This window comes from Pavona decussata, unplaced genomic scaffold, assembly GCF_977016875.1.
Source record: "Pavona decussata unplaced genomic scaffold, jaPavDecu1.1 SCAFFOLD_113, whole genome shotgun sequence".
NCBI lineage: Eukaryota > Metazoa > Cnidaria > Anthozoa > Scleractinia > Agariciidae > Pavona > Pavona decussata.
This window is the reverse complement of record NW_028145527.1, coordinates 739464-766466: the sequence shown is the minus strand read 5'-3', so window position 1 is coordinate 766466 and position 27003 is coordinate 739464. Positions and strand designations below refer to the sequence as shown.

General features: G+C 37.9%; 1 protein-coding gene across 1 annotated transcript; it reads right to left on the bottom strand.

The window, feature by feature from the left end:
- Positions 1-19047: 19047 nt before the first annotated feature.
- LOC146470610 (uncharacterized) lies at positions 19048-25066 on the bottom strand. Its single transcript, XM_085121875.1, has 3 exons — positions 24922-25066; positions 21704-22513; positions 19048-20746 (listed from the first exon to the last, which is right to left on the bottom strand). The coding sequence occupies exons 1-3, from the start codon at positions 25064-25066 to the stop codon at positions 20508-20510; spliced, it is 1194 nt and encodes a 397-aa protein (XP_084978001.1). The 3' UTR covers positions 19048-20507.
- Between the last annotated feature and the right edge of the window lie 1937 nt (positions 25067-27003).

Genomic DNA, 27003 nt, shown 5'->3' with positions numbered 1-27003 from the left:
ACCCTTTTTCCAGTGCTTATCGAAACCCATAGTAATAACTTTTATTAGCTTTGAGACTGGTCCAAAAATAATTATTCTAGGCAAAAAAATCTTAGGGTCTATGGTGATTATTGTTTGTATCTCACAAATTACAGTGATTGAGACAATTATTGTGAAAGAAACTTGACTCTTTTATTACTCCAGGTAGCGCTGTCAAATTTTTCAGGGAACGGAACATAAGCAAAAAGATAAGAAAGATAAAAGATAAGAGTTTTTCTTTTCCTACAATGGATGCAATCTGATTAAAGTTTATTTCAGTGTGAAGTAGTAGTGCAGGTGTATTTTATCAATTGTTTCAATGCTATATCGGGAAACACTTCTGGTAGCTCCGACTGTGAGATTTACGGCGTCTGCTGTAATGATGTGGCCAATATGTTACAGCAACACCTTTTTCAATTTCAATTTGAGAAATACAGCCGATTGTGTGTCAAATGGTCGCCTACGGGAGGTTAAAAACAATTGAAAATTTTAAACAATCATCTCTAAAAGTGGTCGCTTACGAGAGGTGGTCGCCTACGAGTGGTTCCATCTATAGTGATTTGACTTGAAAACGTTTGGTTTTTTGGAAAAGTGGTCGCTAATGATAAGAGGTGGTTGCTTACGAGAGGTGGTCGCAAAGGGAGGTTCGACTGTATTAGTTACCGGATACCTTCGCGGGTGTCCTTCACGAAAAAAAATATTTGCGCGCTGTCTTAAATGCAACAACCATAAAAAAAATATATATATATATCAGTACAAAGCTAATGAAATGTACTATCCGGTAAAAATTATTTCGCTTTGATTTTTTTCTAGCCGTAAGGAGAGTGCGTCTTAAAAGCCCAAAACGACTGATGTCTCTTTGAGCGAATTTATTGGGTATGGAATTCGACCGCAGAATCAAAACTACTGCATCATATCAATGACAAGGCATTAATCTTCAAAACTGTGTGAGGCTTTTTCGATATTCCTATTGGTTGCTTCGCAATTTTACTGTCAATTTTGATGATCAAAAACTCACCGATATGTTTTACGACGAAGGCCATTGCAGGAGATCAATTTTACTAAACGGAAATCCCTCACACAGTTGTTTTGCTCGGTGTCTTGGGAATCTTCGGGCCAAATTTCAAGGCAATCCGTCAAATCCTTGTACTGTATAAATTACTTTGAAGAGAGCACACTCGCGCAAAAACGAAGTAGGTTTTTTCCGCTTCTAAAGGTTTACAAACACTTCACGCTCTTGCTGCGCCATATTTCAACACTGTGGATGCCGCCGACGTCGAAAGCCAATAGAATTATAGGAGACCTACTGCTGAGTCCCCTGAGATTACTGGTGTCGCGCGGAAAATAGTTGAGTGCTTGACTGCAGTTCTATTACCAGTCAGAATTTCTCGGATTTTCTTGCGAAATGCCGGGCAGAAAAAATTCTTCGAAGAAAAGGAAAACTGCAGTGGCCTCGACGGTGAGCCCCATCGATCCGAAAGAACAGCTGCAGGCAAAAACGCGGTCACTGGGGTACGTTGAAGGACTATTTATATATTCCATTATCCATGCGAATAAATTGCCGTCGCAAGCTTACAGTTTAATATCCGAATTTTTCTGCCTTGCAGGTTTGATGGAGATATTTTCACCCGCAACCTGGAGGCCAGCGTTGAGTGCAATATGTGGGGAGGGAAAGGGCATCAAAGAACTCGATATATCGATTATTGTACCTGGGCTTATGCGCTACGCGCTTATGCGGTTTCGGCAAGAGTTTTTCGCCATCCTTCTTCGGAAACTTTCTTCTTCTTTTTCTTAGGACCAGTTGTCTTCTTAGTTTTCAACCACGGAGTCTTTTCTTTCTTATTTTTGGCCATACACGATGCGCAAAACGAACACAAGCGAAAACTTGGTGTGAATAAATCACAAGTTGCAAACGTAAACAAAAGGAAGAGAGGCGACATGAAATGAACGACTCCGGATGTTTTACCGCGAAAAACACCGCGGGAAGCCCTGACGCTGTCACATTTTAATTGGCTTATAGCACTCTGGCGGGTGATAGAATTTCATTTGAAAAAATTTCTTGTTGATAATTCGCGCACGCCTCAAGATTTGTAATTGTTTTTTTTTTTTTTGCAAATGAAGCAAGACCAGTAATGTTTAATTTGGCCCCAAAATTTTTTTTTGGCAAAAAAACGACTCTCGAACGTATCCAGTAGCATTTCTCTAATTTCAGTTAAGCTAGGTTCCGTTGACGAATTTTCTGTAATCTCCGTATTCTCTCCAGCTTCATTCGCGGCCATGTTGCTTCGTTTGGCGTCGCTGAGCTCTTCTTCAACTTCTTAAGAGCCTTGTTCACCTCGTTTGTTCTTGCGGCCTTTTCTAGTCATCGGAGTTTAACAGGCGCCTACTTTTCATCACCAAGGGTGAAGGAGTATATGGAGACAGATTTTGTTCCGCTCATTCGACACGTCCGACTCGGACGAATGCACGCATGCAACATGAAAAATTATACTTTCAAGGGACAAGAAGCTGTGGTCCCTCGTTTTCATCCGCTTCTTTTTTTTTTTTAATGATTGCATGAAATTTCAATTTCAACCACACCGTTATAACTGAAAATTTTCCTTTCTCATAGCGTGGGGTAAACTTTTTAAAATTCGATTCGTTGACCGCACAGTCACTGTATAATGCTTTAACTCAACAGATCCACTCAATAAATTTTACTTTACAATTCGCAAACACTGAAGATTGTTAAAACTGGAATTCTCATTTTCATCCTTGATCTTAAATAAGGCTGGTGTAAACGGACGGACGTGGACATCTACCTCCCGGCTAAGATCACCTAGTTGTTTGCGTGCGATGGCAATTCTAACGGGAACTTTTCGCTTTCTAGGAACTTGTAGTTGCGGACACTCAGTCTCCATAATTTACGCCTCCATAAATTGTAGGATGGTGTTTTGTTCGAGGGATCCTGGATGGAACTTGAAGGAGCCAGAGAACATTGCACGGAACTTCAAACTCCTGAGGAAATATCAGCACAAGCTCGACTGCCTAATATTTAACATGCCCTTCATCCGTGAGTTCAAACCAAAGCTTAACAAACAATGTGATTCTATCTGCGCAAAGTTGTTTATTAATTATCCCATACTTCATTGTTTTTTACTACACCTTTTAGCGTTGTTATTACTATTAATATCTAACCACTTGTCATCATGTGATTCGTGTAAGGAACGTTATTTATTCTACTAGCTTTTTATGCATTATGCCCCTATTTCTTAATGTTTGTATGTAAATACTTTAGCACTCTCATGCACTTTGGCGACTTAGTAATTCAAAGACATTACAATTGCATATTAATATGCAGGGTTTATTTTAAGTTATCCTTAACACCGAACTTCAGGTACGGACCGTTGAACGGTCGAACCGTCGATCGCTTTTAGTGTTTATTTTTATAATTAAATCTCGCTCCAAGAACTCACTGAGTCGAAGAATTCGAATAAACATGACGAGATTCACGAGGTGCTGAAATAGCGGACCCCTACTGGCTTTGCCCTGGGAAATAGCAAAAGACGCGTTTGTCTGTAAACGTGGCGCATCCGGCGCTGCACAGAGTAAAAGTTCTGGCTCTGAACTAAAAGACGTACTGTAAAGCGTCGTGCACTCAAAGCTATAAAGCGATGGTACTCGCAATAGCTCTTTTCAATGTCAAAACAGGAAAACTGTCGGGTTTGTCGCGCCCAACTAGGGTTGTTTATTATTAAACGGTAAAAATATTCACACAAAATGTTTCCGTTTAATTAATGTCCAACGAAACAGGAAAACACTGCTATGGTTCAGACTCACTACAAATCACAGAAAATACAAGTCAAACTGTTTTTCGCAATCAACTAATCAGCACCAAGGTTTTCATACGCAATTGCTGTTTGGTAAAAGCCGAAAATCTAAACAATGATCACCTTCTTTTCAAAAGTATGCTTTGAATTATGTTTCGTATCCAGATCTTTCTTTCAGTTCAACCAGTGCCGCTCGTTATAAATTTCCCAATACTTAAAAAATCTCCATATTTTCACTTACTGCATGCCCAAAGAACCACGCTATACTTACATTTAAAACAGTCACTACCAGATGGCCTGTTTCGTACTCTCAGAGGGTAGGATTTTCAGTTCCTTAAACATCAGTTGAAAAAGCGTATAAGGTCAGTCTCTTTCACGAAACTGTCTCCTACGAAAGCCGAGGAGGGACTTCCGTCTTCCGACTTCGGACTTCTGACTTCCTACTTCGGACTTCGGACTTCGGACTTTGGACTTCCGACTTCCGACTTCCGACTTCCTAATTCTGACTTCTGACTTCCGACTTCCGACACCCGACTTCCGACTTCCGACTTCCGATCTCCGACTTCCGACTTCCAACTTTCTTTTTTTTTAATTTTTTTAATTTTAATTTTTTATTAAATAAACTCTAGTGAGCAGAACACAGCAACAGATCTTGTCAACTTCTTTTTTATCTCCTACCGGTTTCGTCTGATAACACAGACTTCGTCAGAGAGTTAGAACAAGACAGTGAGGGAACATAATTTTATACCTAATCATTGTAGTACAAATCACGTTCCAACAAGGGTGTGAACAGCGAAAAAACACCCAAAAAGCATTCTTTGCAGTATATGACGGAAATCCTGCGTGACGCTGAAAATGCGCAATGTTTAATTTTGGGGCTCACGGATTTAACGTTAAATCTTAACGTTAAATCTTTAATGGAAGAAACTACCTCCAAAGACACGGGACCGCAATGGGTACAAAGATGGCAGTATCCTTTGCCAATATTTTCATGGCAGAGATCGAAACAGAAATAATTGGCCGTAGTGCTACAAAACCGCTTACGTGAAAGAGATATATCGATGATGTCTTCTCTCTATGGAACGTAAGCAAAAATGAAATCCAAACTTTTATAGAGCTAGCCAACAACTATCATGCGACCATAAAATTCATGGCTGAAATTTCAGATATTGAAATCACTTTCCTTGACACATGTGTATACAAGGGCGAAAGATTAAAAAAAGAATCAAAACTTGACCTGCGCACGAACCTCAAACCGACAGAAACGTTCCAGTACACGCATTTTTCTTCTTGCCACCCTCCAGGCGTAAGGAAAGGCTTTATCAAAGGCGAAGCCTTAAGACTTCTCAGAACAAACTCTTCAAAAACAAAATTTGAAGAAAACATCACTCTATTCAAACAGAGACTACGCAACAGAGGTTACCCCGATAACCTTATAGATAAAACTCTCTCAGAAGTCAATTTCAGCGAAAGAATGTCGGCACTACAAAACAAACAAAAAATGCGCAAAAACAGTTTGCCGTTTATTACGTCACGTCACAAAAAAAAATAAATAAAAAATGAAAAAAAAAATAAATAAAAAATAAAAAATTGAAAAATTAAAAAAAAAAAAGTTGAAAGTCGGAAGTCGGAAGTCGGAAGTTAGAAGTCGGAAGTCGGAAGTCGGAAGTCGGAACTCGAAAGTCGGAAGTCGGAAGTCGGAAGTCGGAAGTCGGAAGTCGGAAGTCAGAAGTCGGAAGTCGGAAGTCAGAAGTCTGAAGTCGGAAGTCGGAAGTCCCTCCTCAGCTTTCGTAGTCTCCTCGCTGCCTAACTATTTTCGTTATAGTTCAGTTGGGAATGTTCCGACCGCATCACATAACACTCTTAAGCAGTGCAAGGAATTATTTTCAATCCTAGCAGCCTCATGTCTGATCAGGAAAATGGTATACAGACATTCATTTACATACATACATACATACATACATACATACATACATACATACATACATACATACATACATACATACATACATACATACATACATACATACATACATACATACATAAAGTTGGTCATGCCAAAATTGCATTCCTCAAGGTCTTCTAATTACAGCGAATTTCCGTAGAGTAAAAGTTTGATATTTGTTTCCTCGCCGTCAGTTAATACTTCGAACTTGATACCAATGTTTTGCTCCTCGAATTTAAGGTGTTGCCTAAAGTTATTCAGTGTGATCACGTTCTATGCTAATTAAAAAGAGCCGCTATTCATCAATGGTGACCACAACAAGCTTAAAACAAAGAACATTTTTATTTGCAGGGGCGTTGGAACCCACTTACTTTAATCATCCATAAACCTAAATAATGGACTGTCACTGAGGCATCAATCAAGTCGAATTTGGATGGCGCCATATAGTGTGACAGGTAGAATCAATTCTGGCTCGGCATTTTTCATTTCATGTTTCAAAACCTTCCTCGCACAAAAGTACCTCCAATATGCAATAATTGAGTCTGAGAACAAATAATACTGCTTCCTCTATTAAAGCACAGAACCCCCTCATTTTTACCTGTACGACTCAGGTACACTGGACCTACTTTAGCAAACCCTTTTGTTTTTGATTTTTTAAGGGATTACTCTGGTGTCCTTGTTTTTGATAGAATCTTAATCATCTGGATTGCGTTTCCAAATTATTTCCTCCATGCCGTTTAGCCGGCATGCACAAAGGCAAGGAAAAAAAAGAATTGCTCTCTCAAATGGGAATGGGGTAAAATTAGAATACTAAGAACAAATGACCTGGGTAACTGTGTTGATGAAACCAACCATTCGTATAATCGGGGTAGTCTGAAGTGAGATTAACTCTAGTGATTGATTTTTGGAAAAGAGCGGAGATTAAGTGAACCAGTATACTTATTTTTACAGCATACTCTAGCGGTATACCAGTATACCGCGAGAGTTTAATTAGCCACTTGGGTCGCTGATACATAGAGAGGTATGTAGAGTCCTCTAAAGAACTGAAAGTAACTAGAATACGACAAAATTTCAGTATGGAAAATATGTCTATCCACACTAAACGTTTGATCTTTCATTAAGTCTCAAGGGAAAGAAACTTCCTCGATTTAAATTTCTTGAGTTTAACTGATTAAGTATTTAATAAAGCTATCAGAATTTCCCGTTACGACTGGGTGACATCGACAATCGGCCAAGAACATCGAGAAAGAGCCGATCAAACCAAAAATGCGACCTTCTAGAATACTTCTTCCATTGGAAACAAGAGATCAATATGATTGTGCTGACGAACTTCATTCGAGTTTAAAAATTCACAGGAACGCATGGCTTCTACTTTTCATTGGCAAAGTGATTTGCAGTGTAGAAAAGGAGCTAGTTAATTTCTAAAGAAACTGTGGTATTTCGTCGGTGGGAGGGTAGAGACGAATCAGTGTTTGGTGTAATCAACAGAGTTGATAAGTAATTTAGTCACCGAGAAATTTCAAACCTGAGGTTTCGAGTGTTAACCCTTTATTAGAGCGGATCACAGTTTGCAGTGTATTGAGTTGTTATGATGATGGCGGTGTAATTAAAAAAGTAAAAGCAAATGATAGGCTCATATTTGGTTTGCCATCCAGTCCAAAACTATTTAAGGTATATGAAGTTATTACTTGCTTGAGTTTAAAAATAACACATCTGAAGCTCGGCCTAGCCTGGAAACTCGAGGTTCTCTCTCAAGAAATATCTTGGAAGGTGTATACTAGCTAGGGTGTGAGAAATACGTGTACCCTACAGGCTAGTGCCGACATTAAGCGCTCAATTAAAAAGCACGGGAAAATAATACTGCAAAAAAATTGAAGTGAGAACTAAACGATTTCTCCTCAACTCTTCCATTGTACCTCCGCTAAAATTGACTGTAGCAAGAATAATATTTCTCATTGAAGATTGAACTTACCTTCTAGATACGTCGTCGTCAGATCCTCAAGAAAATAAAAGGATTTGTTATCATTTTGACTACATTTAACATCATTGAAATACAATTGTGACATGCCCTAGCTAAACCATGCCAATCAAGTAGACAACCTTTATCTTTATCCAACAGAGCGTAGCCTGCGAACGAACGCAGACGTATTTCCGGCTGTCGAGATTCTCTCCGGAAATACGTCTCGACAGCCGGAAATACGTCTGCGTTCGCAGGCTAACAGAGCGCAGCTTAATTTATTTTTAAACTCGAATGAAGTTCGTCGGTATAATCATATTGATCTCTTGTTTCCAATGGAAGAAGTATTCTAGAAGGTCGCTTTTGTTTTGATCGGCTCTTTGTCGATGTTCTTAGCCGATTGTCGATGTCACCCAGTCGTAACGCCGGGAAATTCTGATTCTGAGGTGTGCAATAGCGAAAAATTCAAAATTCTCAAAACAATTCACAACATAGCCCACGGTAAACTATTGCAAGAAATACATGTTTTACTTCGATCCGATAATTATTTTTGATTTGAGGCTATGATCTTGAATTCACTGCTCCTGAACCGGGTTTTCGGTGTCTCACATCACATGTTGCGAAGACCTTGTTTCAAAAATCAAACCAGTTTTGTTCCGAACGAAAAACATCCTGTCTGATAAAGTACGTACATAATTATAGACATCATGAATGGTATGTTAATCGTCTGAAGTGAAAATTAAATATTTAGGAGATTTTTCATTATTTACAATTTTTTAAGCGATTTCTCGTGTTGCCAAATTGACAAATTTGCGAGGCTAAAATCATCAACTGGTACATGGCGTTGAGTATAAAGATTTACACCACGTGAAAGACCATCATTTCTTCTTATAAAATCCGCTTTCAAAACTATGGGCAACACAGAAGGAAATTTTTGAGGCCGCGAATTACAAGTAGTACTTTAGCGAAATTTGAGCTTTTCTGTCACGGCATTCCGATGCTAACACTCAGATAAACACAACATGAAAACGTTTCAAACAACAATGGTTTATTAATTCTTGCTACAGGGTACTGCCTGTGCATGAGACTATTTTCCTTGGTTTTCTATCTTTTAGGGGCAGTGTCAAAAGATTTTGAGCGGAGTTCAAAAGCAGTACACGGGCCAGCTTACGTTGTCAACCGGTCGCAACACTAGTAAATATGGAATAAAATGAAACCAGGACTTCTTTCATTCAATCTTTCTTTGAAAAAAAAAATGGAGCAGATAGCTAAGAGTGCTATGTAATTCATACCTTTGAGGGGCCACACTGGATGTTTAAGAAATATGGGACATCTATAGGAAACATCGTAACACTTTAGGCCGTTTTATACATTTGGTCACAAAGACCAACTAGGGTTGTTTATTATTAAACGGTAAAAATATTCACACAAAATGTTTCCGTTTAATTAATGCCCAACGAAACAGGAAAACACTGCTACGGTTCAGACTCACTACAAATCACAGAAAATACAAGTCAAACTGTTTTTCGCAATCAACTAATCAGCACCAAGGTTTTGATACGCAATTGTTGTTTGGTAAAAGCCGAAAATCTAAATAATGGTCACCTTCCTTTCAAAAGTATGCTTTGAATTATGTTTCGTATCCAGATCTTATTTTCAGTTCAACCAGTGCCGCTCGTTGTAAATTTTCCAATACTTAAAAAATCTCCATATTTCCACTTACTGCCCAAAGAACCACGCTATACTTATATTTAAAACAGTCACTACCAAATGGCCTGTTTCTTACTCTCAGAGGGTAGGATTTTCAGTTCCTTAAACATCAGTTGAAAAAGCGTATACGGTCAGTCTCTTTCGCGAAACTGTCTCCTCGCTGCCAAACTATTTTCGCTATAGTTCAGTTGGGAAGGTTCCGACCGCATCATATAACACTCCTAAGCAGTGCAAGGAATTGTTATCAACCCTAGCAGCCTCATGCCTCAGGAAAATGGTATACATACATACATACATACATACATACATACCTACCTACCTACCTACCTACCTACCTACCTACCTACCTACCTACCTACCTACCTACCTACCTACCTACCTACCTACCTACCTACCTACCTACCTACATACATACATACACACATACATACATACATAAAGTTGGTCATGCCAAAATTACATTCCTCAAGGTCTTCTAATTACAGCGAATTTCCGTAGAGTAAAAGTTTGATATTTGTTTCCTCGCCCTCAGTTAACACTTCGAACTTGATACCAATATTTTGCTCGTCGAATTTAAGGTGTTGCCTGAAGTTATTCTGTGTGATCACGTTCTTTGCTAATTAAAAAGAGCCGCTATTCATCAATGGTGACCACAACAAGCTTAAAACAAAGAACATTTTTATTTGCAGGGGCGTTGGAACCCACTTACTTAAATCATCCATTAACCTAAATAATGGACTGTCACTGAGGCATCAATCAAGTCGAATTTGGATGGCGCCATATAGTGTGACAGGTAGAATCAATTCTGGCTCGGCATTTTTCATTTCATGTTTCAAAACCTTCCTAGCACAAAAGTACCTCCAATATGCAATAATTGAGTCTGAGAACAAATAATACTGCTTCCTCTATTAAAGCACAGAACCCCCTCATTTTTACCTGTACGACTCAGGTACACTGGACCTACTTTAGCAAACCCTTTTGTTTTTGATTTTTTAAGGGATTACTCTGGTGTCCTTGTTTTTGATAGAATCTTAATCCGGCTGTCGAGATTCTCTCTGGAAATACGTCTCCACAAGTAGTAGTAAGTATTTAATGAAGCTATCATAATTTCCCGTTACGACTGGGTGACATCGACAATCGGCTAAGAACATCGACAAAGAGCCGATCAAAACAAAAGCGACCTTCTAGAATACTTCTTCCATTGGAAACAAGAGATCAATATGATTATACCGACGAACTTCATTCGAGTTTAAAAATAAATTAAGCTGCGCTCTGTTAGCCTGCGAACGCAGACGTTTTTCCGGCTGTCGAGACGTATTTCCGGAGAGAATCTCGACAGCCGGAAATACGTCTGCGTTCGTTTGCAGGCTACGCTCTGTTGGATAAAGATAAAGGTTGTCTACTTGATTGGCATGGTTTAGCTAGGGCATGTCACAATTGTATTTCAATGATGTTAAATGTAGTCAAAATGATAACAAATCCATTTTATTTTCTTGTCGCTTTTGTTTTGATCGGCTCTTTTTCGATGTTCTTGGCCGATTGTCGATGTCACCCAGTCGTAACGCCGGGAAATTCTGATAGCTTCATGAAATACTTAATCAGTTAAACTCAAGAAATTTAAATCGAGGAAGTTTCTTTCCCTTGAGACTTAATGAAAGATCAAACGTTTAGTGTGGATAGACATATTTTCCATACTGAAATTTTGTCGTATTCTAGTTACTTTCAGTTCTTTAGAGGACTCCACATACCTCTCTATGTATCAGCGACCCAAGTGGCTAATTAAACTCTCGCGGTATACTGGTATACCGCTAGAGTATGCTGTAAAAATAAGTATACTGGTTCACTTAATCTCCGCTCTTTTCCAAAAATCAATCACTAGAGTTAATCTCACTTCAGACTACCCCGATTATACGAATGGTTGGTTTCATCAACACAGTTACCCAGGTCATTTGTTCTTAGTATTCTAATTTTACCCCATTCCCATTTGAGAGAGCAATTCTTTTCTTTTCCTTGCCTTTGTGCATGCCGGCTAAACGGCATGGAGGAAATAATTTGGAAACGCAATCCAGATGATTAAGATTCTATCAAAAACAAGGACACCAGAGTAATCCCTTAAAAAAATCAAAAACAAAAGGGTTTGCTAAAGTAGGTCCAGTGTACCTGAGTCGTACAGGTAAAGATGAGGGGGTTTTGTGCTTTAATAGAGGAAGCAGTATTATTTGTTCTCAGACTCAATTATTGCATATTGGAGGTACTTTTGTGCTAGGAAGGTTTTGAAACATGAAATGAAAAATGCCGAGCCAGAATTGATTCTACCTGTCACACTATATGGCGCCTTCCAAATTCGACTTGATTGATGCCTCAGTGACAGTGACATATTAAAGGTTGGTCGCGCCATTTGTTTATGGGTCCTTTTGACATCGAAACCCCTACTTTTCTTCTTGACTCTTTTGAGCTCGGCAAACAGAGACCCACTCTTTTTTCGAAAGGCATTTATGATTCGGTTTTTCGCAAAAACACTGCGAATGCCCGTTTCTTGAAAGATTTTCTCCACGATTGCAGCGAAGGCAGACTCGCCACTACCCTCTTCATTCTCTTTGGCAATTGTGTGGAGGAGATAGCTGAAAGTTTGATAAAAACGACCGGGATAAGGTATATGCGAGACAATTAACAATGAAAATTTGATTCCTTATTTCGTGTCCGAAAAAAAATCGAGACAGTTGATTTATTTAAGTTCTTATGAATAGCTTACTTGTTGATACTGCATGTAACGAAAGGTGGCGGATGGCCCGCAAATCCATTGTTTTGATCGTCCGATCCGTCTCCCACAGCATTCACGGATCCGCAGAACGAAAACAATAGGAATAGCAGAAGTCTTCCAACTTTAACGGCGATTTGACCCACCCAAAATTGTCGAAAACAAGCCGAATTATATACCAAAATAAAGGAAATTCTTCGATCTATCCGAATTTGTCGGTACAATTGAGATCCGAGCATGCGTAGAAGAGTAAGGACCCATTGTTTTCACACAGTGGCGTGAAATGACCTTTGATCGTCTTTAAATATTGCGCAAACTTGATTTGTAAACTTGGATTTTGACCCCTTAAATCTTAAGATTTTGTTTCTTCAAAACGTGTTATACAATAGCTTTAATATTCATTTTTTTAAATTCGTTGGTAAAACTGATCGCCGTTAAAATGTTTTTGAGTAATCTTGTAAAATATTTCAAATTTTAGGTGTTCTTGAGTCAGACATTGGTGGGGGCGTGATCGCCGGAACTTGATATAAGCTTTTGTTAACACTGAGTTTGATATGTATCAAACTTTTACTCTACGGAAATTCGCTGTAATTAGAAGACCTTGAGGAATGTAATTTTGGCATGACCAACTTTATGTATGTATGTATGTATGTATGTATGTATGTATGTATGTATGTATGTATGTATGTATGTATGTATGTATGTATGTATGTATGTATGTATGTATGTATGTATGTATGTATGTATGCATGGATGTGTGTATGTATGTATGTATGTATGTATGTATGTATGTATGTATGTATGTATGTATGTATGTATGTATGTATGTATGTATGTATGTATGTATGTATGTATGTATGTATGTATGTATGTATGTATGTATGTATGTATGTATGTATGTATGTATGTATGTATACCATTTTCCTGAGGCATGAGGCTGCTAGGGTTGATAACAATTCCTTGCACTGCTTAGGAGTGTTATATGATGCGGTCGGAACCTTCCCAACTGAACTATAGCGAAAATAGTTAGGCAGCGAGGAGACAGTTTCGCGAAAGAGACTGACCGTATACGCTTTTTCAACTGATGTTTAAGGAACTGAAAATCCTACCCTCTAAGAGTACGAAACAGGCCATTTGGTAGTGACTGTTTTAAATATAAGTATAGCGTGGTTCTTTGGGCAGTAAGTGGAAATATGGAGATTTTTTAAGTATTGGGAAATTTATAATGAGCGGCACTGGTTGAACTGAAAATAAGATCTGGGTACGAAACATAATTCAAAGCATACTTTTGAAAGGAAGGTGACCATTGTTTAGATTTTCGGCTTTTACCAAACAACAATTGCGTATCAAAACCTTGGTGCTGATTAGTTGATTGCGAAAAACAGTTTGACTTGTATTTTCTGTGATTTGTAGTGAGTCTGAACCGTAGCAGTGTTTTCCTGTTTCGTTGGGCATTAATTAAACGGAAACATTTTGTGTGAATATTTTTACCGTTTAATAATAAACAACCCTAGTTGGTCTTTGTGACCAAATGTATAAAACGGCCTAAAGTGTTACGATGTTTCCTATAGATGTCCCATATTTCTTAAACATCCAGTGTGGCCCCTCAAAGGTATGAATTACACAGCACTCTTAGCTATCTGCTCCATTTTTTTTTTTAAAGAAAGATTGAATGAAAGAAGTCCTGGTTTCATTTTATTCCATATTTACTAGTGTTGCGACCGGTTGACAACGTAAGCTGGCCCGTGTACTGCTTTTGAACTCCGCTCAAAATCTTTTGACACTGCCGCTAAAAGATAGAAAACCAAGGATTGAAAATAGTATCATGCACAGGCAGTACCCTGTAGCAAGAATTAATAAACCATTGTTGTTTGAAACGTTTTCATGTTGTGTTTATCTGAGTTTTAGCATCGGAATGCCGTGACCGAAAAGCTCAAATTTCACTAAAGTACTACTTGTAATTCGCGGCCTCAAAAATTTCCTTCTGTGTTACCCATAGTTTTGAAAGCGGATTTTATAAGAAGAAATGATGGTCTTTCACGTGGTGTAAATCTTTATACTCAACGCCATGTACCAGTTGATGATTTTAGCCTCGCAAATTTGTCAATTTGGCAACACGAGAAATCGCTTAAAAAATTGTAAATAATGAAAAATCTTCTAAATATTTAATTTTCACTTCAGATGAGTAACATACCATTCATGATGTCTATAATTATGTACTTTATCAGACTGGATGTTTTTCGTTTGGAACAAAACTGGTTTGAATTTTGAAACAAGGTCTTCGCAACATGTGATGTCTGACACCGAAAACCCGGTTCAGGAGCGGTGAATTCAAGATCATAGCCTCACATTAAAAATAATTATCGGATCGAAGTAAAACATGTATTTCTTGCAATAGTTTACCGTGGGCTATGTTGTGAATTTTTTTTTTGAGAATTTTGAATTTTTCGCTATTGCACACCTCTGGTTGATATTTACAGACATCCGCTCTTAAGTGCTTAACTTTTGTAATGCCTCTACGATACCATTCTTTGAAGAAAATAGGGCTGTCGATCCTTATAAGTGAGTTGTACGAAATGCTTTGTTCTGTAAACTGACTCTCCGCTGTTATACTCTCTTCAAAATTGATTTTTGACCAGATTAGGAGAATTTCCTTTAAGAAACTGTCTTGCGTTTTGAAGATATTAGGTATGTCTATCTTATTAAGGTTGCTTGTGAAAGGTAGGGTACACTCAAACTTTTTCAGTTCAAGATCAAAAAAAAGTTTCCATTTACCTTGATTACCTGTATCCAGGTACTTCTTTATCCAAGTGGTTTTTAGCGCTTTATTAAAAGATAATACGTCAATCATTTTGAGGCTACCTGCTGGGTAATTGTTAATCATAATATCTCGCTTTATTTTATCGCCCTTTCCGTTCCAAAGAAACAAGTAAAAGAACTGGTTAATCTCGCTAATTATTTTTTTGTTTGTGCACAAGGGTGCCAAGACGTACACAATTTGAGAAGCTACTAGGCTTTTAAGAACTGTGATCTTCCCACTTAAGGTTAATCTACGGTATTTCCAGTTGCTTAGAATATTTCTAATTTTTTCCGGTTTTTCCTTATAGTTTAAAAGTACAGTGTTTTCAGGGTCTGTCGCAAACCATACGCTTAAAGATTTTACTTTGTTTGTTTGCCATCTAAAATTTCTTTCTGGAAGAAGAATTTCTGTTTTTCCACTATTTGTTCCGATCCAAATTGCTTCTGTTTTTTTACTGTTGAGTTTGAGGCCCGAAGCTTCTCCAAAATCGTCGAGTGTCGGTTAAGAGCAGCTGAGAGCGACGCCTGTGAACCATTTAATATTAAAGTTGTATCGTCTGCGTATTGACTTATTTTAATTTCCTCTTGATCAACATATATTCCTTTGATACTGCTGTTTCTTTTAAACGCCTTGGCTAACACTTCAATTGAAAGAACAAATAGATAATATGGAGAAAAAGGGCACCCCTGCCTGACCCCTCTTTCAATTTTAAAGAATTCGAAATTGCTTGTCCAGCCGTTGTTTTTTGAAAAATAAGCTCTCTATGTTGCTGTAAAGGCATTTGACCCAGTTTACAACACTTCAGTGGGTCGAAACCGAAGTATTGAAGAGATTTTATGATAAAAGGCCATTCAATCGTGTCAAAAGCTTTTTCGAAATCAAGAAATAATAATAGCCCTGGGATGTTTTTTTCTTTGGTAAAACGAATAACATAGTCTATTAATCGAATGTTCTCGCCAATAAACCTGCCTTTCATAAAGCCACTTTGATCACAGCTGATGATATCGGGAAGAACCTTTTTCAGCCTGTTGGCCACAGCCTTTGCTGCAATTTTGTAGTCGCAGTTGAGAAGAGTAAGCGGTCTCCAGTTTTTAATGAAATACGGCTCAGCGTCTTTCTTAGGAATGAGTCTGATTACTCCTCTTCTTTGTGTGATGGAAAGCTTACTCGTTTCGTGCGCGTAATTAAGAGCGTTAATCAATAAGTTTGACATGTTTGTCCAAAATACTCTATAAAATTCTGCAGGTAGCCCATCAGATCCAGGGGTTTTTCCCTGTTCCATGGTTTTCAGGGCTGCAAGGCATTCCCTTCCTGTTAGAAGGCCTTCACAACTGTTCCGTTCTTCGTCATTCAGGACGGTGTCGTTTTCATGTTTAAAGAAATCATATCTGTCAATTAAATTGTGTACATTTCTGTTGGATGTATATAGATTAATAAAAAAAGATTCACCTTCTGCTAATATTTCCTGATCCGAAGTAATAAAGTTATTTTCGTCCACTTTAAGTTGACTTATAGTACCTTGCTTATACTGTCTCTTTTCTATGTTAAGGTGAAATATTTCGTATTTTTTAATTTTCTCCTTCATTGTGCCATTTAATTTTAGCTCTCAATATGGAACCTTTCGTACGAAACTCAATAATTCTTTCTAACTCACTCTTTAGATCATTCAGTTGTTCTGCAAGTTCAATCAATTATAAACTGAACAGGCAAAATAATCTACGTCATGACTGGAGAGAGACGTCTTATCAACCATTCAAATTTCTCGCTGCCAAAGTAATTTGGTTTTACTAACTACCAATTTGTCTATGTTCCGTTTTTTGTTTTTGCGCTACTCTTTTTAATTTTTTCAAAGTGTTATTTTGTTTAACTTATCTTTTGCGATCATTTGCTTCAGTCTAATATTATATGCACGTCTTGGACTTCATTATTTGTTTAAAATATCGAGTACCTTTTGCATCAATTATTTTACACCTAATAGAGAGAATGCAAATCCTTTATTGAGGCGCACGTGTTTTTTCTCCTCGAGACAACGTTTATTACAAAAGACTTGAACAAATCGTGACTTTGAAAATAACTTCATTGAATGTCAGGGGACTTAGGGATGACGCTAAAAGAAGAGAAGTATTTAATTGGCTTCGCGCCAAAAGGCCATCAATATGCATGCTCCAAGAAGTACATTGTATAGAAAAAACAAATCACTTGTGGAAAGCAGAATGGGGCTATCAAGCTTACTTCACCTCTTTTGAAAGCAACGAAGCAGGTGTATGTATTCTTTTTAACAATAATTTTAACCTTCAGATCCAAAGACTTTACACCGACCCTGCCGGCAGGGAGATTTATTTTCTGTGACTTAAAAGCTAACGAAAAGTCATTGACTCTCGCTAACATCTATGCTCCCAACGAGGATAAACCTTCATTCTTTCAAAACTTCTACGATCATCTTTTAAATTTCAAATGTGAAGACATAATAATTGGCGGTGACTTCAACCTCGTTCTTAACATCGAAAATGACAAAAAAGGTGGCCTTGCCAAAACTCACCAAAATAGCTTGAAGACTGTTCAAGAAATTTCAGAGAACCTAGATCTTCTCGAAGTCTGGAGAATTTACAATCCAGATGACAAAAGGTACACTTGGAGACAACAACAACCTAAGGTTCAATGTAGACTTGATTTCTTTTTAATAAGCCAAAGCGTTATTGGGGACGTCACTAAGACCAATATAGTGCCAGGATATAAGACAGACCATTCCATGATTACTTTAGATCTGTCTCTCCATGCAAATAGCAGAGGACCCGGCCTTTGGAAATTAAATACCTCTTTTTTAACCGAAACTGCTTATGTTAATCTTATTAAGGCAACGATTAAAAAAGTTCAAGACGAATATGAAAACGATGACATGGTAAACTCTGCTCTATTGTGGGACATGATTAAGCTTAAAATACGGGAAAAATCGCTCCAATACGAAGTGAACAAAACCAAGAAAACAAAGGACCGTGAGGCAGAACTAGAGCATGCAATTTCCAAACTAGAATTGAAAATGGAGAACGGAGACTCTAGTGAAACATGGCGGTACCTTTTAGCCAGTTTTAGGGTATTGAGCGAAAACATATAAGAGAAAGCTATTATAAATGTCAGTCAACTGTCACTTAGCGTATTCATTTTAGAGTTGGTATCACTAAGTGGGAAAATTGTACAGACCACGGCTACAAAACAAATTCTGGTACCTTTTAGTGGTACTTTTTCAAACTTTATGACGATCAACTCGTCAATTTGATATGGGAGTCCCCCTCCTCCTGGGGGCAAGTTGTCTGTGCAAACTGTAACGCAATCTCTGCCGTTAAACGAATTTTTAAACCGCGGTAAAATACATATATCGTTCCTGATTGATATGATGATTTCTACAATGTACAGAAAGCTCGCTCAAAAGGTATGAATTACGTAGCACTAGTAGCTATTGTTCCATTTGTTCTAAAGTAAGATTCATGCAAAACATTCTGGTCCGAATTCAAAACGTTGTCTACGTAGACTGACCTTTGTGACCTTTATCATGGGCTATAGGAAACATGGGTTTCGACTAAGATCACATTTATGTTAAATTAAGTTGAATTAATTACTCACAACGAAGTAGTCTTTTGTCTTTTCTGGTCGTTTCTCCCCATTTATTTCTTGTAGAATATCCATAACATTCTTATATCGCCACTTGCCAGCATGCATTCGTAAAGTATTGGTAACCGTGCCATGTTATTGAAACCCCAGGCGCGGCCGCTAAGCGCGTGAGCGACCGCGGCTGGGATTTCAATAGGACGCACGGTTACTAAGACTGTAACTGACGAATTTGTCATGCAGGCTAAATTTGTTCTGAGTCAAACGGCGCGTTGTTACTTGTTAATCAGGGCTATTCTACAAGAAATAAATGGGGGAAAACGACCAGAAAAGACCGTGAATAAAGCGACAAAAACAATAGGAATTGTGATTAAAATTTCCAGAATGATAAAAGTCGCTTAAAAATTGAAAAATACAATCAATAGACTTTAACTGGTTTAAGAAATTTTATCATATAATTAATTTAGTCCAAAATCCGAACGATTTACGCATCCCATTGACCAGCACCAATGTAAAAAGTAAAGGATAAAAAGTTTAAAGGAGTCGGAAGACTATGTCCAAATAACCAACTCGAGAAGAATACAATCTAACCCATTAAACTCTTCAAATCCAACCGACTAACTTTCCTCCATTTCATTTCCAATTAACTGTTGAACCTCTCAAAACCAACAACAAATTTTACTTGATATAAGACTGGCTCGTTTTATAATGCAATTCCAAGGATTTGATTGGCTTAGCGGCCATGGTATATGAGCCATTATACTATTTTGAGACCATTAAATTGTCTTCTGGTTGTTCTTGCAAAGCAAAATCAACAAGATCTAACCATATTTCTTGATTGCTATTAATAAAATTATTCCACTCGCCCTTGTTGGATATGAGATGATAATAGGCAACCGGCGCAGCGCGCCTCGTCGGCTATCTGTCATTTCTCAGTTATCCAACGTGTGCACGTGGAATAATTCATTTGTTAAATACAAAGCCGGCCTTGCTGCATCATACTTTATATTTATTATATTACAGGGCTACAAAGATAGTGATTTATTGTATTTACTTATATGTCGCAAGTATTTTCTATGAAGAAGGCCCATTCTGTCCAATAATTTTTTTTTGAAGTCTTATTTTAATACATATTGATGGTTTGCATGTGACGTCATGGCGGCCATGTTGGTGGACAGGAACAATAAGATGTTTCTCCTCTGGGAGTTCACTGCCATTTTTATGCAAACTTTGTGAACAAAATTTATTTTGTTTTGTCCACCAACATGGCGGCAATGCAAACCACCTATATGTTTCATGCTTAAACTTAATTTTCATTTTTAATGATCACTTCTCTCTCACGAAGACTATTTAAGTGTAAGTAACTTCATTTAATTTGGATTGGGCCGTACCTGTTTCAAACAGAGTTGCTTCTGGAATTATTTATTTACGTAATGGCTTGTCATTTCCTTTAAACAACAATGGGCATGCGTTCACTGTTTAGGTAAGCGGTAATACATTCGTGATAAATACATTTTATGCAGATTGTATTTTTTTTTCATTTTTTTTTTTTATCTATCTTCAAATTCGTTTTACTGCGCTTTTCAATAACATGCGGACTCAGACCTTCAACCACAACGAACAATTCGCGCATTTTACTGCCGTCAATCATAATTACGGCGACAACCGGATGACGACAAAAATGCAGTACCGACAAAGTAGATCAAGGTCCGTAAATCACAGTGCACGGACATGACCTTTTGACTTCGTTGAGCCAAACGCTTTCGTTTTCTTACAGATCCGCTGCAGTGATTGACGGCAGTGAAAAGCGTCACGGTTGGTTGAATCGTGAACATCAGAGTCTGTATGTTATTCAAAAGGCGCAGTATAAGAAGGACCTTGCCCCAACTTTTGCTTTTTAAATTGGATTATGGGCATGGATCATAAGGCCCACGTATGTCAACTTTAAACCTATTAGAGGTCATAAAACCCTCAAATTTGTAGTTCATTCCTCTGTTTTTTGCGTCGATGATTGCTGATCTTGGGTCACAGATCACTTTACCGTTGTCATCCAGATCTGTAGGGCGCGTTTCACCAAATTTGTGACTCCATTTGCCATTCTTATCCAAACGGTAGAAATGATAATCAAAATCTGCATCCCGATTACCTGAAAACGAAAGCGTTATAAAGTCAGACTTTTTGTGTCGCATTTTAGTAGTCACCAGAACGTAACGACTGTTGTTTAAGATGTAACTTACTGAAAAATTCACCAAATACTAGGGCTACTTAAAGTTAGCCGTGCTACTGACTAGTGCGTTAGGGTTAGCTTCAGGGTTTAAGGTGGATAATGCTTATTTTTAAGACAGGTTTTATTAGTTTAAGGAAGGGCTTGGGTAGGGCTTAGTTTGGCAATGGAAGAAACGTTCAAGAAAAAACTCGTTTAGTTCCAACAGAATGATCGGCTTTACTTCTTCTTTTCTTTCTTGATATTAGAGCACCGTGTGCACTTCAGCTAGTTGTGTTGGTTACTTAACCTCATTGTAAAAATATAAGAACTTGAAGGTTTTAGACTGAGGGAAAGACGCGGTGTACTATGACAGGTACGCAGAATCATAACACGACAAGAAAAAACTGCAACCGTTTGTAGCTCGCATAAGTATATTAGTAACCTAAGTGAGAATTCGCTAAGAAAATCGTCAATGCGGCACTGATTTCGACTCACACCACAGATTGGGCTCTTGTTAGGTTAGGCTAGCGTTATCGCCATTTCAGAGCATAGGACGGTACATTTTTCATTCTCTTTCTAAACTTGAACCCCACTCTTACCAATTCGGATCCTTGGTAGTTCGTTGTTACTGAAAATCTTTGGTTATTGATACCTATAGTGTTTTAGAAGACAAGCTTAAGAGAAGATTTTTGATGGATTTAGGAATCTTAGGAAAACAAATCAATTTGCATTGGAACATAAAAAATACGTACAAGTTAAAATGATATATCAAAGTGTTTAATTTTCATACATTAGTAACGAAATGGTTGCCAGATGACTATAAGATAGTCCAAGACTTCGAAATTAACACCTCTATTTAGATAGTGCTATACTTAATATGATCTGTAGATAACTAACCTTTAGCGCTAACAAAAAGCGCGACCAAGTGACTGTCTCCTTTGGGACCTTTACGTACTGGTCCAGCTGGTGTGGGGAAAAGAGCCAAACCATCCCCAATAGCAAGCCTTTTTACTTCTTCTGCTGTGAACTGTGCTAAGGCTAGCTCTAACCCACCAGGCTGAGCGTAGTTATCAGTTTTCGCAATGTTTGCGTAGTCATAGCAGTTGTTGCATTCTAGTTCACGGTAGTCGAAAGTCCAGTGTTTTGGACTATAAGCGGACTCAAAGCGTTTCCGTCTACGTTTCTTGTCGGGCGGGCATTCCTTTGATACAAATGTCGATTCGATCACTTTCTTGATACCCGTTGGAACCAAATTTTTTGGAAAGGATTTGAGCAATAGCAGCTGAAGTTCCTTTGTTTCAGCACCTAAAATTAAAAATTCGAAGAATCGCAATTCTCCCAATTGCAACGACGACTGTATTAGAAATCCTTTGTAGCCTGATTTTGGGGGTATGCATTCGTAAAAAGAGAGACGTGGTCCTAACCCACGTCTCAGTATCTTCCTGATTTTTTTATAGGTATTGTGACGGGGAGTTATTGTAGTCTTTGGATTACGACGTCCGGAATATACCAGCAAGGTAACAAAGTAATGGGGGGTTGCGTTAACTGCAGTCGTGGGGACTGGTTTGGTTACGTTTGGTGCAGTACCAGTGGGGGTTGTTGGGGTTGCGTTTGGTGCTTTTGTGGGGGATGGAGGTGGAGTGTTAGTTACATTCTTCGCAGTCGTCGCGGGTGAAACACTAGTCATGGTTGGCCCAGCTGTGGACGCTGTGAAAGGAAATAAAACAACATTAGAAATACTTTTTTACTCTAACTTAGTAAACGGAACAATAATTAAGACAATTCTCTGACGCTTGTGATTTTTAATAATAACTTAGGTAAATTAAGTTTAATACCTTTTACTCTGTAAAAGAAGAAGATCAAGATGAGAGGTCAAGAGAGAGTACTGCCCCCAAACGTTTTCTCCACCATAGATGATCCGTCTTAAAACGTGGAGCCCCCCCCCCCCCCCCCCAGCTAATATGGCGTTCGTTCGGCATTTGCAAAATAGTTTGGAAACGTTTTTAATTATTGAGGAACGTACTCAAGACCAGACGCTATACTATTTATTTTTACTTAATTCACTAGCTACTAGAAAGGCCTTTATTATTCAGTGCGTGAAACTCCTGCTACTTTTAAGCGATAAACATTTTCAATGTTGAGATCTAATTAGTATATCGAAAGCCTTGATCTCAGATAACCAAATGCGTGCTTTGAGATGTTTAAAATACAATAAACAAGGCTGTTAAAATAGTTCTAATATCGGAACACTTGGACCAGAAAATTATAAGATACGACTTGGAAGAAAAGAAATAAATTATGGTGTTTGAATGATGCAGTCAAGGGCAGGAGTCATTGACGTTGTAAAAAAATAAGATATTGAGAGGGACCGTTTTTTTTCTGGAGAGGGGGGGGGGGGGGGGGGGCAGGTGGGATTCGGGGGAGTCTCATTTGGAAATTGTATGATCTCCCCAGCCAGCCAATTTTACTCAAATGACCCCCTCCCTGAGAAGGAAGTTTTTGGAAACGTTTTAGCATGTAATAGATGTTCGTATTTAGTGAATAAATCAGGGGAATTTCTCATCAATTTGTGAAAATTTCAGTACACGTCTCCATCTCAGAATTGCCCGCCCTCCCTCTTTTTTCTTCAACTTTTTCGAGTTAGCCCCCCCGTCAAAAGTCTTGTTTTTTTTCGGTTGACCTACCCCTAAATCCCACCAGCCCCCACTTTCACTTTAAAAATGAACGGTCCCTAAACTATCCTCAATCTTGGTTGTATCAACAAGCACCCTCAGGGGGAGGAGTGGGAGGGGCGTGTTGGCGTAACTTGAGGAGAGACGCTAATTTAAATTTTTTGGAGTGGGCCCTACTCAAGCAGTTTAAGGCCTGGGTTTGAAGGGTGTTCAGAAATTATGAATGATCCCCTCTATCTTCGGTTTGTCTGCCTAGAACAGGATGAAATTTTCCCTGAATATTAAACTTAATGTTTTCCTTTGCCTTAACGTATAATTTTGACCACGTGACACATCACGTGACCAAAAAAAGAGAATTTCGTAAATCGGCGATATGGCGGCGAATTTTCTTTATAAAGATAACTGAATCAGTGTTTCCGAAGCAGATTTTAAATATTTAACTTTCTACGTTTGGAATGTCTGTCCTTAAGTTTTTAAATTGGAGAAATTAACGATCAAAGGTTGAATTCTGGACTAAAAAATGACCTTTGCCCTGATAATTTTTTTCTACAGAACAATGGACGATCATTCCAAAGGTGAAGCGATGGAGATATTTAATCTTTATTAGAAACGCGTTTTTGTTTGATGTTATCTCTTAAAACCGTCGCCTACCTGTCAAATCTTTGCTTTTTTCACAAAAATGATCACGTGACATGTCACGTGATCTATAGCACTACTTATTATCCTTAGAAATTTTCAGAATGATGAGATCTTTTTATCTTCCAAATTTCAGTTCAGTGCCATTGAATTTGTTAAAGTTATCTAGAATAAATCGTTTAACCAAGGACATGGCATCATACGACGCACTTAGATATGATCAGTGGCCTTCTCTCTTTTTGTATTATAAGTTGGATATTTTCTCGCTCTTTTATAAAGGACATAATAAAAGCCTACCTGAACTGTTATCTAAGAACATTTACACTAAACGTTGAAACGGCTATTCCTTACGGGTAAAACATTGTCTATTGGTGCCTAGATTCAATAGAAAATATATAAATGACGCTCTAGCGTAAAGAGTATCAATTCTGAGGAACACTGTTTGTTTTAAATAACATGGAGTTCAACATTTGAGGCAAAAACAACTGAACTGGTTAAGACACAAGATAATTTAAAAGATTTTAAATTTGACGTTGTCTCCGCCACAATTGTGCAACATAAAGATAACGATTTTGTGTACATTTGAATGTACGTATTTTAGTATGTGAATAATTGTACAATTTTTACTTTTTCATACTCGACCCCACGAGCTTTTTAACTATAAATTTTTATCGAGTTAAAATAAAGGTTACTTACATACTTAATTAATTGCCTACACCTATATTTAAAATATTAATTGTATTACCATTCCAACTTTCATCACCGTTACCATTACCATTAGTGTTTCCAGCTAAGTTGCCATCCAACATTCGATAAGCATTTGCATTTTACTACCATAAACATTGTCATCTCCATCACAGTCACCATAACTATCCCCATCAACATTACCACTGACCGTCATTAAAACCATCATCACTACGATTTCCATTACCATCACCATCACCATCACCATCACCATCGCCATCGCCATCACCATCACCATCACCATCACCATCACCATCACCATCACCATCACCATCACCATCGCCATTACTATCACCATCACCATCACCATCACCATCACCATCACCATCACCATCACCATCACCATCACCATCACCATCACCATCACCATCACCATCACCATCAGCATCACCATCACCATCACCATTACTATCATCATCACCATCACCATCACCATCACCATCACCATTACCATCACCATTACTATCACCATCACCATCACCATCACCATCACCATCACCATCACCATCGCCATTACTATCACCATCACCATCACCATCACCATCACCATCACCATCAGCATCACCATCAGCATCACCATTACTATCACCATCACCATCACCATCACCATCACCATCACCATCACCATCACCATTACCATCACCATTACTATCACCATCACCATCACCATCACCATCACCATCACCATCACCATCACCATCACCATCACCATCACCATTACTATCACCATCACCATCACCATTACTATCACCATCACCATCACCATCACCATCACCATCAGCATCACCATCACCATCAGCATCACCATCACCATTAACATCACCATCACCATCATCATCATCATCATCATCAACACATCATCATCATCATTACCATTACCATCTCCATCACCATCACCATCACCATCATTTACCATTAGCATTACCATTTAAACTAACGTGAACTTACATTCACAGAATCCACAGGTGACGGGGCAATTTTTCTGCATGATCTGCAAACTGGGTTGACAGTAGCCCAAATTCTTGGACAATAGGCAGGTACTAGCTGGAAGCTTGTCATTCTGGTCTGGGGCGCACACTATGAAACGAATGAAAATAATACCGGTGGAAATAAGATAATAACACTTGTACATAGGTGCATCTTTGCACACATATTTTACCGCATTTATAGCATATATACATAGCATAAACGACACAACGTAGCTACAAATATGAACTCACCAGAACGGCTTGGCAAACTTAGTATTCTCTAAACATTTGACCATGATATTTGTTAAATGGTGTTAGAGAAATGAACTTTTAAAGTATCAAGATTTTACAAAGAATATAAGGCTCCCGGCGCGGGCAATTTCTTTATACGCAAACTTGAAGATGGCGGATACTTATCGTACCGTGACAGACTTGTAACCCACAAACGAGCACTACGGTTAGCCTAAATGGTACTCTGGTTCAGTCTACTACATAACAATTCGGTTAGCCTAACTAAGCTTAGGCAGCTTCCGGCTATTTGAAGTTTGAATAACTAGGGAAAAATTGATTGCAAAATCTGGCAGACAGTAATCGGTAGTATAGTTAAGCTTCCGCTTGGGAATCCGACGACCTGGGATCGATTCTTGTTGGGGTCATCCCTTTTTCTAACTTATAAAAAGTAGGCAAAAGTGGCTTTGTGTTATTTCTATCATCCGCCATCTTGAAGTGGACGTACAAAAATGTAATAATAATAATAATAATAATAATATTAATAATAATAATAATAATAATAATAATAATATTAATTAAAATTATTTAAAAAATAAAAATGAGAACTCTTTATTAACATATTTCAAGCAAATTGCTATTCACAAGTTAAAATTAGAAAAAAGAACTATTAAAAACTATTTACAATTCATTTCGATGAAAAAAGAGACAACTTTCAAGCCGATTTTTTTCTCATAATAATAATAATAATAATAATAATAATAATAATAATAATAATAATAATAATCTCTTTATTTATATGTTTCAAGAAAATTGCTTATTTACAAGATAAAAGTATAAAAAAGAACTATTAAAACCTATTTACAATTGTGAAACGGATTACTAAGTAAAACTGAGTTTTTTCTTTGAAATGATACCGAAAAGCAAGCGTAAATCGCTTATTTGCAAC

Bases quoted from the DNA above. Each gene is read 5' to 3' on its own strand.
- LOC146470610 (XM_085121875.1), bottom strand. From the start codon at position 25,066: ATGGTGATGGTGATGGTGATGGTAATGGAAATCGTAGTGATGATGGTT. The intron at 22,514-24,921 runs GTTGGATGGCAA...TTCCTTTCACAG, and splicing joins AATGCAAATGCTTATCGAAT to CGTCCACAGCTGGGCCAACC. The intron at 20,747-21,703 runs GTTAGTTATCTA...TTTCGTTTTCAG, and splicing joins GCTTTTTGTTAGCGCTAAAG to GTAATCGGGATGCAGATTTT.